The 16,622-nt window shown below is 39.4% G+C and overlaps 1 protein-coding gene across 5 annotated transcripts in view; it reads right to left on the bottom strand.

The window, feature by feature from the left end:
* apbb2b (amyloid beta (A4) precursor protein-binding, family B, member 2b) overlaps nt 1-16,622 on the bottom strand; it is a 52,107-nt gene that overhangs the window by 13,904 nt on the left and 21,581 nt on the right. The window contains exons 1-9 of one of the 5 annotated variants that reach the window (XM_077570719.1): nt 12,794-12,919; nt 8,030-8,277; nt 6,137-6,262; nt 5,508-5,579; nt 5,160-5,210; nt 2,358-2,443; nt 1,988-2,048; nt 305-451; nt 37-164 (exon numbers count right to left, since the gene is read on the bottom strand). In XM_077570719.1, coding sequence (XP_077426845.1) covers nt 37-164; nt 305-451; nt 1,988-2,048; nt 2,358-2,443; nt 5,160-5,210; nt 5,508-5,579; nt 6,137-6,262; nt 8,030-8,277; nt 12,794-12,845 — 971 coding nt within the window. In that variant the 5' untranslated portion in view covers nt 12,846-12,919. Of the gene's footprint in view, nt 1-36; nt 165-304; nt 452-1,987; nt 2,049-2,357; nt 2,444-5,159; nt 5,211-5,507; nt 5,580-6,136; nt 6,263-8,029; nt 8,278-12,793; nt 12,920-16,622 lie in introns of those variants that run through there. The other 4 variants (XM_077570720.1, XM_077570716.1, XM_077570717.1 and 1 more) reach the window with 4 other exon arrangements.

Genomic DNA, 16,622 nt, shown 5'->3' with positions numbered 1-16,622 from the left:
AGAGCATAGGGCCGCCCTTTTGACACGGTAACCTACCTGCCATTGTCACGGCCGACGCCCCAGACGCGGATGCTGGCGATTGGCTGAGAGTGAAGGACGCTGCGGTCCATCGGGTCAACCAGGTTCAACATATTATTCTCCAGCAACAGGTACATATCCTTCCCCTTAGCACATGAACACACGCACACGTTATGAAAAACAACTTCATAATATTGCTGCTATTTTTCATCACTTAATTGGCTGGCCTCCGGCTCTCAATGTGAATGTATCACTTCCGACAAAAAAACTAGCCCCTCCCCCTCACCTCGCCCCAGATGCCAACTGTGTCTCGGATGTCGTTTTTAGAGTAGGAGAGCTGCCGTATGCAGTTGTTTACAGCCACGCTGCTCTTGCCAGGTGCCAGGTCCTCCTCGGCCATCTCCACCCATCCCAGAGAGCGGACTGCGAAACACTGAGGCACAAACACACACAACTAAGAATAAGAGAAAATAGGCATTATGGTCACATTTGTGCCATGTCCTATTTCTGCATACATTCTATTGAGTCACGTGGCCAAACACCACAAACGGCACCTGAGTGCTCCAAAAATACAGGATCTGTGGGGTCTTTTATTTATATTAGTTAAAAATGATTAATTTACTGAAAATATTGGATTTTACATTATAAAATGTATTGTATGTATGTATGCATATAAATTACATAAAATGAGACTATAAACTATTCACTATTTTACAACACTTGTGACTTCATTACCAGGCCATCAATTACACTAATTAGTTTCAAGACAAATTAAGATTGGAAAACTCAAAAAGTAGTACATGCATACTATTTATCAAACAGATAAATAGAAAAGAAAAAAAAAAAAAGTCAATTCCACAATGTAATCAGAGGCAGACAAATGTTAATATCGGTTGCTACAGACAGGAGACAGCAAATAGAGTGAGCCATGTCTCCATCAAATATTTATTGCCCATTCAGATAGGACTCTGTCACCTTGTCCAACCCGCTCCAGCAAATAGCCACAATCCCAACAAGAGAGACGATCACCTTGCAATTTGGCATCCTTTCTCTGGATTCATTTGAGTAATTAACCGTTTCAACAGATTAAGTGCAAAAACCTCTGCAGACAGAAAAGGTACAAGATAAAAACGCAAACACAACGAATGTTCCATATATGAATCTTGTGTGCACTAGTGTGACCCAGTTTATAAAGTAGAGCATGGTGTTTTATTTATGGAACGCATAGTCCACATTTTCTATGCAGCATGTGTGGGTGAGTGGGCCTGTTGAGTGTCTGGCACGCTCTTCACTCAAACACTCATTGCAGGTCCAGAGGCAATATTGACTTGAACAAATATGCAAAGAAATGCAATGTCTGGTATGAACATATACTCATAAGGAGACCTGCACATGCTAGTGAGCTCCTGTACAAAAACCGTATGGAATATTCCATCTTTAAGATAAAATGTCACTGCATGGTGACTGTGCATTTGGACGAGAGGATGCAGTGCAACACCACATCCAGCAGATGGCACTATTTGTCTTTCTTTCAATAAGCAAGGGATATACACGAGAGTAGTAATTAAGGTGCATAAAATAAATCTATTTTAGAAGTGTTAATACATTTTACTGTATGAAATTTTATTAATGTATTTCCAAACGGCTTGTGTGCCACTATATTGTATTTTCTTACAGTTTTAATGGCTTCTTTGATTGTGACATGGTAGTGGCGACATTAAAAGGTGGATTAAGTTAGGGAAATCCACACTGAAGTCCTTGTTTCTAAATGCATGCATGGCCCAAAGAGGTTAAACAATCAATAAGATTGAATATAATCTATGATATAATAAAATAAATGCATACAGAAAGCATGCGGCGCAGGTGTTATTTTTTTTTCTCCACTAGGTGGTGCTACCAAACAGGTCTAATACTTCCAAACAGACACATTATTCACGATTACTGCTTAAATGTGACGCTCCGTCTTCACCTTTGATTGTGGGTCACAGTTGCCACTGCTGGAGTCGTCTTCTTCCACTGCTGGACGGTTCCTGGAATAACCGGCAAAAGCAAATATGGAATATAGTGATTCTGTTATAAGATTAGCAATGGCGTGTTGCTTTGGCGACAATTAGCTGCACGGAACACAAATCTACCACAGCGGTCATTACACTAACAGGCATCCATTTCCTGATTGGGAGAGTAAATTTCCTGCTTTGTCGGAAGTTATTTAACAGTGATTAAACACTAGATAGAAGAAACTAACCAGATGCAGGTGGAGCTTCGGGTAATTGAGTCACAAGAGCAAAGAGATCATTTAAAACTATGGTGGTTTTGCAAAAGTAATGTTATTATTTTACCTTAGTTTTAGTGATGCATAGCGAAGCGTTGCACCTTCAAACTCCTTTAAACTGGGGTCAGGGTTCACCGTAGCCGCCTGCAAGTCCTGGTGTGTATAAACAACAGTCAGAATGTAGGAAAACAATCAAGATACACATAAGACCTTAAAGCCCCTTCACACATGGAAGCCTGAGTCAAGATTTTTTTTTAATCTTGTGTTCTTCTTCTTTGGGTATGAAAAAAAAAATCACTTCTTTTTTAAAAATGTCATTTTTCCAGGACATTACAGACAAGTTTTTAGATTTGTCTCCAAAGCATCTAACCTTGGCTGTCCCTCTGATGAGCTCATTTCTAATTCTATCCAATCTGATCACTCCTTACAGAACCTTAACATCTTCATTTCCTCCACCTCCAGCTCTGCTTCTTGTTGTCTCTTCAGCGCCACTGTCTTATAAAATATCCCCACCATCCTAGCAAAGAATCTTCTATGCCACAATATACCAGTCACTGCCCTCCACCCATTCTGTTTTAATTCCGCAAATTTTCATTCATCTCCTCTCCAGAGGAAGAAGCAAAGGAAGGAGCTCGGAGCTAATAAACATATGTAATGCAATTGCTTAGTTCCATCCAGCCCAGGGTATGTGGAAGTTAGCAAAGCACTAAAGCACTTAAAAAAAAAACCTTGTGTGTGTGTATGTGTTTAAAAAAATATATTTTTAATTTAATTTAATTTTTTTGCTGTCCATCATCACAAAAGCGCATCACTACATCTCTGGCCATTCCCAAGCCACTGATATACTATATATAGTATCAAACGTACACAGCCAGGTCTATTCTTTGCCCTCACCCACACTTTCACTCCCCAGGTTCCGGCTTTTACAGTATGTATTGTTTGATGGACAGCAAGATTGATGAATGCGATCACTGGGAAACAAATGCCGAAAGAAAGAGATGAGTTTTCTTCCCCTAATACAATTTCAAGTTAAATTGAAAAAGAAGATAGTCTCCATCAAAAATATTGATTTGGATTTTTCATTAAATGCTTGCGGGTTTTATTGCATGTTCTATGTTAACGTTCTATGTGTAACATGTGGGGTGGGGTAGGGTGGAGTGGGGAGGTTGGGGCGGGGGGGTCTACTGGTGGTTGTGCATCAGTAAGGTTGTTTCCAAGTTTGAAATTTACAGTTGTCCGACGCTCCCCCAAGATCCCCGTTAAAAAACGTAAATGACAAGTATACTTGTCAACGGCGGTGAATTAATTAAAGACAGTTTGCAAAATGACTATTCAGTCTGGTTTCCAACAAAATAATGTAAAATGGTTTTAGTTTAATAGTACTATAATAGGCCCCAAAAAATTCAAATTGTATCAAATACCTCTGGCGCTATACATAACACACACTATGAGTATTTACTAAATTAAGTTCAGTGTTTCCACCCCAGTGCATTATAAATCTAGTGGCCTGCCAGGTCTTTCTTCGTGTCGACAATGTATTTTCTGTTATAGGAGGGCATTTGGTAAACTTGCTAATTGATGGCAAGCGTGAGGATTCAGGCTGTTTGTCAGATATGGTTAGTGGTTGCCTTCGTTATACTGTTTGGCTTGGTTTGTTGAACATAGAAACATAAACACATTACAAGTATAAAATAAAAATTGAAGTAAAAAAAAAGGAAGAAAAAGAAGAATTCAGAAGAATTTATATGTTCAAAAGGAGTAGGAAAAAGTACAAAAATGTATCTAGTCCTACTCCCTATTACTTCTCTCATGTTAATATACTAATACGTTGTTCTTAACTGCCAGTCTAATTTTTACATTTAAAGTGACAATCAGTGATCCCTAGTGTCATATAATGATGAACTAATAATTCATTCATTTTATAAACTGAATGTTAATGTCAATAGTATGCAATGGCTGTAGTCTCGATATTGGGCCTTACTACAGTTGCCATGTTTCGCCTATGGCTCCAACTAACTCCCGCTAGCCACCCTTGTTAGCTGCTCTGGCTAATTCCGTCTTGCTCGGTCTTTCGGCGTCGCTCGCCGGGCTTCACAATGGCTGGAAAATAATTGGTGGTAGGCTTGTGAAATGTGGTCTCTCTGAGCCACCATAGTGTGCGTGCTAAATGCTATTCTTTGATTAGGAGATAGCGCTAAGGACTACACACTTGTGACCTGTTTTGGGCTTTTTGATAGTTCTGACCAAGTCATTTCAAAATAAAATACTGCCCACGGGTTAAAGTCAAAATGTGATTTTCGATCAACTTCAAGCCAGCATTGCGGAGTGCTAAAGTCGATGTGTCGAACAGTGTGCTCAACCCCCTAATTTCCAGTGCACTGGTCTTAACCAGGCTTTATGGTAATTTGATGGATGTGAATTTTCACCCAAAAATATTTTTGACCAACAGGGTCATGTGCGCATGTGAGAGAAGGGCTAAAAGGACACAAACCATTAATGTCTAAATACCAACATGCATCCAAAGTGCATAGCAGAGTGCTCTGGCTGGATGGAGCGATAGCAATGGTGCGCTTATATGCAACAGGACATGCTCAGACATCAGGCAAAGGGAGCTCGCGTAGTATGAAAAAACAGTCCGTGCAAACACATTCATATCTATGCAGCAGGAAAGTTGAGTGAACAGACAAAAAAAGACGGCCACAAGGTGTTTTTGCTCATAAAGCATATGCACAATACTGTGCTAGGCTGGTCGATGTTAGAGCTTCAGCCCCCACATGCTGTCCAGGCAGTTAATGGGGAGCATCTAATGATAATGAACCCACACATTCACAGTTTGGCGATGAGGCTCATTTGAATGCATGATACTTGCCTTCCACACCTCACTATCAATCTTTCCGCCAAAATCACCCCACATGTGTTTCTACAGATGGCGTTTAAAACACAAGTGCACATATAGTTGGGGGTCAAGGTTGAAAGGGGGAGTCAAGGAGAGAGAGAGACAGAACAAAGCTGTTAACTAACTTGCTCACTGCACACTGGTGTTTGTTACAATGAGGAGCAAATATTAAGCTCAAAAAAAGTTTCTTGCTCCTATTGAACATTCACCTTTCCATTTCGAATTAGTAAAAAATGAAAATACATGACAATCGGCAAGAATTTAATTTACTGGGGAAGGCCTGAAAGAAGGGCCAAAGGAGAAAATTTAGCAGTTTCTCACCTTTTCTTTGTCTTCTTGATTCTGGGGGGTACAGTCTTGATCTGACATCCCCTGTAGAGATGTAGATCGAGGCTGAACAGGAAAAACAAACAAATCTGTTCTAGTCAAGCATATCATATACAGAGTACAGATTGGATAGACGGTAAAACCTGAATCGCTTTTTTTTTTAAATTAAAATTCCGTTTGTATGCCAACAACGTAAAAAGATGCAACTTAATGTAGCACACGCACATGATAGCGCATTGAGAAGCAAGGCAGTAAAGATTGACACCTCCACCAGATGGATGTGCTCGGATGGATTGTGGCCCATCTATCTGCCAACATCAGTCAATCCCATCCAAGTCAATGTTTTATCTACCAGCCGCATCTCTCTATCAATCTCCTTTCCTCTCCGTGACTATCCATCATTCTTTATGACTGACTGATTGATTGATTGTCTCACTCTTCATGTATTCTACTACGCCACCGGATTATTGACAATCTTCTCTCTGCCTTGCACTCATTGCTCGCCTGTCTTGTTAGGTTGTTTCTTGTTGTCAGCTATACAGGAAACTATAGATCACATCATGAAGACTAATTCTCTCCGCATGTTTCCAGATCAGGAAAAGAGGCGCATGCAGGTTACTTACAAAATAGCAGCTGTTGACAAATCCACACGTGGGCAGGATGTGTTCGTGAAGAGGCTCCACTGAGCTGTCGGAGGTGGTGCTCCCAGAACGAGTGGAGCCCCTGAAGAAGACCTCAGCCTGACATGACTACAGACACCCAAGAAACAAAACCACACGCACAAGCAAAATCAAAGAGATGAGATGTCAGCAGATCCTGTTTAGCCTTCACACACTAACTCGCCAAATCATTAAGTATTGGTGCACAATCTAGGAGATCAATTATAATAGCTGTATCAACAATTCTGTCTTAAGAAAGACAATGGTGAGTTTTGATCAACATTGTCAGACGGGTCATTTTTTATAATGTGCTTATATGATTTTAGTTTACAGGAGTGTAGTGTAGAACTGCACTGCATAGTACTGAGAATCGTTTAAAATATTTTGCTTTTCTAACCTATCCCCTGCTACTACTGTATGTGTGGGGATCGGGACCAAGCTAGCTTGTTGAAGCCCCTATTTTTTATTTTTTTTTTTAAATATAATTAATAGTTTCAATTAACTATAAATATACCATAAACTATGAACCCAAAACACTAATATAATTCATAACTCATTTTATGGCATTACTTTTCAAAATAAAGGGATTATAGATTATACTGAGAGCACTTTTTTTTTGTTGAGTTTGGTCTGACAGCTGTTTTTAACTAATTTATAGCTGCGGAATCCAAAAATGATCTCAGTTTTTCTGTATCACGTCTATCAAGTTTTTAAGCTCCACGTGTTCTTAAAGAATATGAGATAAATAAAACGAAGAAGCAATAGTTACAAGTTTTGAAAACTAAAAAAAACTATAAAATGAAATAAAATTTACAAAGGTCATGGTTAAAAGGTTAAAAGAAAAGAACAGAACTGGCCTATTGGGAGCGACACACCTTTCACCACACTCAATTGTGACTGCACAAACAAGTTGCCACATAGCGCTAGATGAGTCCAATCATAATCAGCTCTTCTTAGTACAATCTTACTATAGTGGAATTTTGCTTATTTAGAGGGTAAACTGTGGAGAAAAAATGTTCTAGAAAAAATGTAATGCAATTTTGCCAATTTTAGTTTTAATCAGCAAATAACATATCTAATCATAATTTTTCTAATTTTTCAGTGTGGGAAGTCGCCATTTCACAACCAGATAAAAGACCACTTGTCAAGCACTAACGGCAAGACCTTTGTCATTTGTAAGCTTCAACTTTTAATAGCCACTGAGCAGTGCAAAAACATGCAGTGAAGACTCTCCATAATTTCCGCTAAACATACAAAAATCAGCCAAGATGTACTTGAACATATTTCTTTAACATAAAATACTACTAATGTTCCTATTAGTCAGAGCTTTGGCACCATCTTCTGGCATTTTGGGGCGTAATAGAAAGGACAAAAACCACAAATAGGTGAGGGTTTTTTCGTTTTTATTTTAATTTTATTTTTTACAGAGTGCTGAGTATAGGTACTACAGAAAACAAGAGCTGAATCTGTAAATAAATAGCAAACCGCAAATAGGTAGGGGTTTACTGTTGTTAAATAAGTAAACCAAATGATCTCAGAGAAATTAAGTGCAGCAAACCACAATCAACTGGAATTTAAATTGTGCAGGTGTACCGAATGCTATTATGACTGGTGAAAATATATCACACATGCAGTATATATTCTCTTGTATGCTGTGGAAGAATGATGAATATTGAGAACTACGTTCAATTGACTGCATGCAGTGTTGACTAATCAGACTCTATAATTATAATAATAAACTATAATTTGTCTCATTGCGTTTAATATTTCTCAAAGGCTTATCCATTGTCTACACTGATGATTTTGCACTAAGCTTCATTTTGTCATGTTTCCCTTTTGCTTTACCCAACCTCTCACCTCTTGCTCAGGAGTTGGGGAGGGGCTGAGTGAACCCGAAGACTGTTTACGCGGTGTCGAGCTTGTGTGGTCACCCGGGGCCTTGGGCTCCGTCTGTCCAGGGAGTGCGGGGTGGGTGGCGGGCCTCTCCCACTGGGTAGCGCCCGTGGGAATGTGCCAGTAGTAGATACCCGCCATGTCTGTGATCTTCTTCCATCCAGGCGGCAGGTCCGGGTCCGTTTGGAACGACTGCTCATTCCAGATATCTGCTAAGAAAAAGGGAAGATGTTACTTAACAGCAATGAACATTTTTCTTCAAGTTTTACATTTCCCACAAATACATTTAAACTTATTAAAACACATTGTAAATGTTTTTGAACATAAATAAACTAATTAATAGTATCGAATGTATAGAAAATACTGGTAGGTAACGACCAATCACGGCTCATCTTACGAATGTCACATGACCAAAATCAGAAAACAGGTGAGCCATGATTGGTGATCTGAGGCCTCAATAACTGTAGTGTCATTTTCAGTCAACAGCAAGTGGCAAAATGGCCGCCCACTTAGATGGATAAAAATGAGGGGATTTAGCTGCTTAATTCATATTCCACAAATGCACCATCAATCAGAATACTGTGTTTACTAGCGGGGCTGCATAGAACATATAACTGTTAAGAAATTATGTCGAACATTTATTAAAGGGAAATGAACAATTAGCTGAGACTGATTTAATGGAAAGGCAAACAAACACGATGATGTTCTCTAGACGTCATTTGTATGTGCGGCTAATAAAAGCAAAAAAGCAAACATAAGCTTATTTTACACAAGATTACTACTTGAAAAGTTTTTCTTTATGCGCTCATGAGCTCTCGCTTTTTTCAGCCTTTCTTTCCATTGGTGAAATCTGCCAAAATAAGCAAAAGGGAAATGACATCATTTTTGCAAACCGCAACTTGAATGCAGCACATGTGATGGCAGAGGACATCTGGTGTTTTTGTTTTTTGTTTTGCGTCTTTTTTAGATGTCCCCAAAAAAGTTAACTTGATTTATTGCAGATGTCAGAGCAGGCTCAGTTTTTACACTGAGATTTAAACATCTCAGTAGCATAAAGAGCACAACTACACAACGCGGAGCAGATGGCTGATGTAATTTATTTGACAGCGACACATTTGGAGGAAATACAGCAGGTACCAAGATGACACAAACACACACACTGACGTGGTGTGAAGATGAAATGTGAACGTTAAATCACGGTTACAGCACTCACATCTCTAATAAAAAGGTCTTCTCGTCTGAAAGTAGCAAACAACATTTACACACTCATTGCTGTTTATAGGATTTTGGTGCAAGTGAACTTTGAGAAGATGGTAAAAACTTCAAACTCCAACTGCATTAGTTATACCAATTAAATAAGATCGAGCGCAACTTCTATCAAATGTTTTTACAAAGCAATGAGTAATATGATGTCAGAAATATTTTTCATTTAATGACACGTTTATTATTGTGGTTGCACTTTACGGTGTTTTTCCTAATCGTTTTTCTCATTTTGCTAAATAGCACGACCAAAACACTCAAAACAACTCTCAGAATGATGCAATGTAGTTCTACACCATTCCAACTAAAACTAAAAAGGTGGAAATTTTGAGACTCCTTCCTCTCTCAACACAGCTGCATGGAAGAGAGAATATGAGAGAGCGAGTGAGAATATGAGGGCGCAAGAGCGAGAGTCCTTAATGTGCTGACCAAGCTGATGAAACGCAGCCTGAGGGGCCGTGTCCGCGACAGCAGGTGATATGTCATAGTGATGGCCTTAACGGTCTTGTGCAGGAATGAAATGTAGGCACTTGCACACAAACTGCTGTGTTCACTTAGTGTTTATCCAAAGAAATCACTTGAAGGTATGAACAATTGTACGACACCGTCTCCCGGAGCTCTCGATATTGCATTAGGTAGGGTGCGTTCAAAGACACTCATTCTATTCATCCTCTGTCTGTCTAGTGTAACATTCTTGCTGGGAAAAAAGTGTTTTCTAAAACTGCTCCCAGGAAGTTGGAAGCATAGAATCGTCTAAACAAGGATGAGTAATTCAAATGATGGAGGGGGGCACAAATTTCATCAGCAGCTGTCACAACAAGCTGATTATTCAAGTCTCCGTATGCACGTACAACACTATGAGCAGCATTAAACATTAAAAGTTAAAGTTAAAGTACCACTGATTGTCACACCCACCCAAGTGGGGCGAAATTTGTCCATAATATGCACGTTGGGGCGACATGGCTCAGGTGGTACAGAAGTCGTCTCCCAACACAAAGATGTGGATTTGATCTTCAACTCTTGTGACCATGTCAAAGTGCCCTTTAGCAAGATACTTAACCCTGAGTTGGTCCTGATGCTGCGTCATCAGTAGGCAAAATGAGGAGACATTGTTAGAGTGCTTTAAGTAGAAAAGCCCAATACAAGTGCAAACCCATTTACAGACCGTCAGCTCTTCTTGTGAAAAAAAAATAAAATAAAAATAAAAACACTGTTAGTTGAGATTGGCTGCTCATGACATCCCAGCATGCATTGCGGCATCTAATACAAAACTTGCTTTCATAGTAAGGACAGTAGTCATAATTGTTTAAGTGTGATTTTGTTACCCATAGTCTGTTGATGTGTGCCTTAACTGTTGGGTTAACATTTAGTTGCACGTTGTAAACATGAAACCGTGACGTGAGTTGTGTGCAATACAGTAAAAGCCAAGGTTCGTGCAATTACAGTTAAAGGAAACATTACATAGCGTTTCACCATAATATAGCAAAGTGTCCTGCCAGGAGCGCTACAACGTGATATCTGCAGTCCAGTGTTGAACAACATTATTACGACTCCGAACTGACGGTTCACGCTAAACATAGTTGGGTCAAAAATAACCCAATTAGGGTAAAAATGGTAGGTATGGGTTGACTACTGGTTTGACCCCCAAATTTTTTTAACACCCTCCAATACTGGCTATCACCAGCGATGAGCAATACTTTCCTGCAGGACACAATATTATTGGCTACTTGCAGAGTTGAGCAAATGAGCCGCCTCTGAAATTAATTGCTTCCAATTAACTTTTTTCTCTCCTTCTCAGGTCATAATGAAGAAGGGAATTAGCAAAACGGGAAACGGCCAACAGATGCCTTTTTGCTCTGAATGTGTATTGTTAAAAAAACAAAACAAAACATGCTAGCCGGTACTAGTTAGACCTAAGGTCAACATGCGGGGCCCACAGATCTGTTTGAAAAATAGCATACCATTGATATGACACTGTGACTCACTCAGAAGAATTAAAACAGAAGAAGAATATGAACATTTATTGACTTAAACGTAACATGATACACATTTCGTCTGTACTAAATATTCTTTATTTAGTTTAAAAATAGATTTTGTTCAATGGGAAAAATCAATTGAGGGGCCTTTCCAAGTCTCAGTGTTTAACTTCATATAATTTGTGTTGAAATAACTCCACTACATGCTAATACAAAAAGAACCAGGGTTTGAGTTAAGCTTTTTTTCTCCTTCAAAAATATTGCCTGCATTTCCCATGTAAAGGCACTATTCATGTTAATGAGACTTAAGAAAACACACTACTTTCACTCAAGCACAACAGCATTGCTAACAATTCATCACCAAGCCGCCAATTACCATACACTCACCGTACCCCCCACCCCCAATGTTATTGGTGTGTGCACACGAACACAAATACACCCTTGCATGCAATACTAAAATTAAAGACCCCCAGAAAACTTGTAACTTGAAAACTCGTGAGAACCCTAAGGACCACTCAATGCTTCCCAATAAAATGAAGGACAACGATGACTGACGGCAGAGCAGACCTCGAAATGTCTATCATATTAAATTATTCACTCCTCGCTGTCTCGCCATAACTTCTTCATCAAGGTCCCCTACAAGTCTGCTCTAAAGTGCTTACAGATTTTTACAAGCATGAGCCTAATGGAAACTTAAGGATGCTCAGAAAAACATCGTGATCAATTCCAGCCACAAAAACATGGTTCTTGACTTTTGCTCTCCTGTCAAAAGAGGATTTATCAACCTTGTGCTGATTTGGATTCATGAAAGGTGGCCTGAGGAAAGTAGAAGCTTCTGGCAGCAGTCTATCGAAAGCAAAAAATAGGTCAGAGCATCAAACTACAAGTGTCGGCGGAGAGGGTGCTGGTGTGAGATGAGGAGACAAGTGGATGTGGATTAGGCACATAAACACTCAGGAGAGACAGAGAGTGAGAGTGAAAGAGAGAGTAAGAGAGAGAGAGCAAGAGAATGTCAGACTGAAAGCTCCAGCAGCCTTGGCTGGAAGGCTGCATCGTGCTTCAAAGTTTGCACCGTCACCCTCGGGCAGCATCACTCCGTGTGAGTCGTCACAGGATTAGAAGTCTTAGCATGACGCCAGCGAGGCTAACTGTGAACAAATATGTACTCCTTTGCATTTAGCCACATTAGCGACAGTTAGCATGCAGCCAGCTCTGTGGCGAGTTGAGTGTAAGGGGGAGGGGAGAGCTTGTGTCGCAAAACTGAAAAAAATATGTATACACAAACATTTTGTTTGGTAAATGCAAACACACACACACACAAGCTGCACTAATCCGATCAATACATACTGACACCAACAGCACGCACACAAATGGCAGACATTCAGAAAACTGTCATGGTAATAAAACTTGGAATCCCATTCACTACCTCACTCACACACATGCACAGCTCAAACTAGCCCACATTCACAGAGAGACCGAGAAACACACCTACCCTCGTAATTGACAATGACAATAGCAAGCATGTAGTCTTTCCCCAGCATCATACTGTAGTTTGCCAGCTGCCTTGTACGGCATGAAAACCCAGAGCTGTTGCCAAACACACACAACCCCAGCCCAGACAGAGAGGAGAGAGGACGGCAAAAGGTGGGGGGCGCACTGCGAGAGAGAGGGGGTGACGAGAGCCGGAGAGGCGAGGGAGGGAGGACACGACAAAAGGGGGAGAAAAGCCAACGAGAGGGATGGCAAAAGATGCCAGGTTAAAATATGTTTCGGTTTGCTGAACTACACTCAAAACATCTGTCTCACTCATCCTCATGAAATGTTGATTGCAAAATGTCTTCACCTCATACGGTTGCCTTAGCAACCCTTAGGTCATCAAAGAGAGGTGATGAAGATTAAAATCTGTCTGTTTAAGCAAGCAAAGCCAAATATTCAACTCCAATTTTCTTCGGAATGTTATAGAATGTTTTCAGACCTCTTGTTCAACCATGCACGACTGCCTGTGAGTGTTTATGTGAGTGCGCTTGCGTGCTTGTGTGTTTTGGCTCCCTAGTGCGAAAGCGTTGTCGTACAGGCCCTCGAAACCGCAACATCCCGCGAGGAATCTGACACACACCTGGGAAAACAACCCTGCTTTGTCAGCACTAGTGGCAGGCAGATGGGAAGTACGGACAACTGTGGGTTAAATGTTGATAAATTCAAGAAATGTTCAAGAAACAAACAAGAGGATGATGAATTTTGAGAATACAACACTGATTCCCCATTGCTTTCAATTCCATCAATACTACACATATTGATCTCATATACCGACTCCAGGGAGAATCAGAGAAAAATGAAATGTAGAAAGTAGAATTGAGTTGGTTTCAGAGACAAGGCAGCAACAAAACACCATACCAAGTTGATGTTAAATAAACTTGAAACGCATTAAATTTGCAGATGTTTGCAAGTCACCAGGAGCAGGATCTACAGTTCGGTCCAAGATGTTTTAGTGTAACTTTAGGGATTGCATAAGAAACACACAGCGAAAAGATATTACGTTTTAACCGCTTTCAGCTCTCAGCTCAGCTTCTGGAAAATGCTGTGAGCTCATTTCGCTTTTGGAGGTCATTCGCGTCTTAAAGACTCCAGAAAGTGAATTTGTTTCTAAGGAGTTTAAACAAGTTTGAAGATAATGATTGAAAACGTTTGCAAGGATGGAGAACTATGGCATACTCAATTGTAGAGATATAGCAGGGGAGATTCTAGGATCAGACAATTAGCAGTGCTGACAGTTTGCTGACATTTGACGGCGGCATTTAGTCGGCAGAAAAAATGTGCACAATATGACTAAATAAATAAAAACAATGTCAGTTAGCTTGCCAGTAACACCTTGGCAAAATTAGCACATTAACATGCCAAAAGTGTCTTTCTTTCACTGCTATTCAAAAAGAATACTGGTATTATCTGACCACCTGTAACGTTTCCTAGCTAGAAAAATGTCAGCTAACTCTTACCTAGCAACATCAACGGTGAGCTATGATAATGTTAATATGTTGATACTAAGCAGTAGAAGCTGAGGAATGTACTATATGTGACCTCCTCCCACAAAAGGGTTCTCATGTCGGCGAAATTAATTTTGATTAGTGACAAAAATGGATCGTTTGGATAAAAATTTAGATTTTAAGATTTTTCCAAAATAGCTTTGAGTTCTCCATTTTCATTTGCCAGCAGCACAAAACTTAAAATTGTAATACAAGTGTACAAAAATAAGTAATTATTACAACAAGCGCATCTTTATCTAACATGTTTCTAGCTGACTGGATAGAACAAGTTTAAAAAAACTTTTTTTCCCTTTTTATTTTTATTTTTTAAAATCTAGTTGTTAACACTACTCTCTGTGGTGTGTCAAATGTAAAATAAATTAATTTGGACATTAAATGAACAATTAATAATCTAGAATAATAACTATAAAGTGATGACTTATTAAGGATTTTTTTTTTTATAATGTTGTAATGTGCATGTTACAGCATATATGGCCCTGTAACAAGCAGTTACTCAGCACCGCATAGCATTACACAATTTTGTGGTTCACTTGGATGAAAAAGAATCCACGGAGGCACACAGGCTAAAATGAGACGTATTCTGGGAGAAATTAAACAGCTAGTTAGCCTCATAACTCACAAAGGCTTGAAAGCTTGGTGTACTGCTGCACTCATGTCACAGGCCACTCAGAAGTAGATGGATGAGATTGACAACAATAAGAGGCTTTTAAAGGCCCGACTGACATGAATGGCAAGATTTTTACACAACGCTGACGAACACGAGTGGACGGACCTTTGGAAGAGGAAAGCAATAAAGCATCAAGCTGCTAACACTAATCAGTCAAAATCTTTAATTACAGTCATCCTGTAATTTTGTAGATTAAATGGGCACTCGGGATGGGCGTCCTAATCAGTTAGTCAATAAATTGATCATGAAGAATGCTATGTGTAATTGATTAGGGACAATTGTAAGGCAGGGAGTGCACTAGTTAGCTGAAACCGGCAGAAGCAGCGTTGATTCAGTCTTAGTACAGTCTGAAGTACCACAAACAACATGGCGTCCACTTTATCTTTAGTATTGTGTCAATGTTGTATTGCTTAATTGAGCTACATCCAAGTAGAACTTCACAATGTCACAACAGCGTTATATTATTGCGCTCAATGCAACACTGGCATGGAAACAGGAGGTCAGTATTCAGGGAGATAAAAAAATAAAATAAAATTTAAAAATAGATGACAAAAAAAGATAACTAAGACTTGGGAAACATTGTGAAACAGCCATCCCTCCATGATGTCAATTAAAAGCTGCAAATTTGAATAATTGTTCGTCAGTATGTGCTGTGCGATTAACTGCCCGAACTTAGCTTGGATGTGTTACAGTTACCAGCGACCTAAAATGTGGAAAAGCGGTATAGAAAATTGATGGATTTCCTTTATGCTGCATTCTTGTCCATGTTCGCATACAAAATTAATGTGAGGCTTTTGTTGAAAATTAAAAAAATGGTCCAAGTTGATTAAAAAGAATGTAATTATCTGACCCCTAGCAAGGTGAAGCACTTTGATGGGTTACCAATCAGTCAGTAATGTTTAATATTAGTGGTGAGCCGCTAAGTAGCTATCAATCTGACCCAACCTACATCAGGCTTCCTTAATCACGTATCATTCAAAGTAAGTAGAATTGAATGTCAAAATAGCTTGCTTTCCTTTAAATAAAATGTTTAAAGAAAGGAGGAGTGATCTTACCAAAGCAGTCTATTTATATTCCACATATGGTAAAATCCTGACCAAGGTGGCAAGAGTGAGCAACTTTTTAAATTAATGATTAGTTACAGGATAAAACTTGTGCACAAAGCAAAGTTGTAACTCAAAAACCTCAGTAAGTTATTTCTTTAAAAAGTATGATTAAATAGATGCTAAATAAAGTATGTGATTTACTGACAACCAATCCAGTCTTTTCGTCCAAAGTCAACAGGGATTGCTTACCTGTGACCCTGATAAGGACAAGCGGTATAGAAAATGGATGAATTAAAATTATCATAATCTAAAATAGCCTACTTCTAAGGAATATAAGACAAAAATATTTGGCAATTGAGGAAAAAAAAGTAGAGAGATTACGTTTGCTACATATTTAACTTGCAGACACACATAGGGAACAGGACACAGATTAAAACAGGATGCTGTCTAAACGGTTCACCACCCACGAGGCTATGGAAGAACTTGCTATCCCAGAGGGATTGTGGGGGATTTACTGCAGTCTGGAGTGTTTGTTATTCTGTTTCAGCAATGTCCCAAATTGGGTGT

The sequence above is a fragment of the Vanacampus margaritifer genome, chromosome 7, assembly GCF_051991255.1.
Source record: "Vanacampus margaritifer isolate UIUO_Vmar chromosome 7, RoL_Vmar_1.0, whole genome shotgun sequence".
In the NCBI taxonomy this organism is placed as follows: domain Eukaryota; kingdom Metazoa; phylum Chordata; class Actinopteri; order Syngnathiformes; family Syngnathidae; genus Vanacampus; species Vanacampus margaritifer.
Note: the sequence above shows the minus strand (reverse complement) of the source record. Positions and strands in the feature narration are given on the sequence as shown.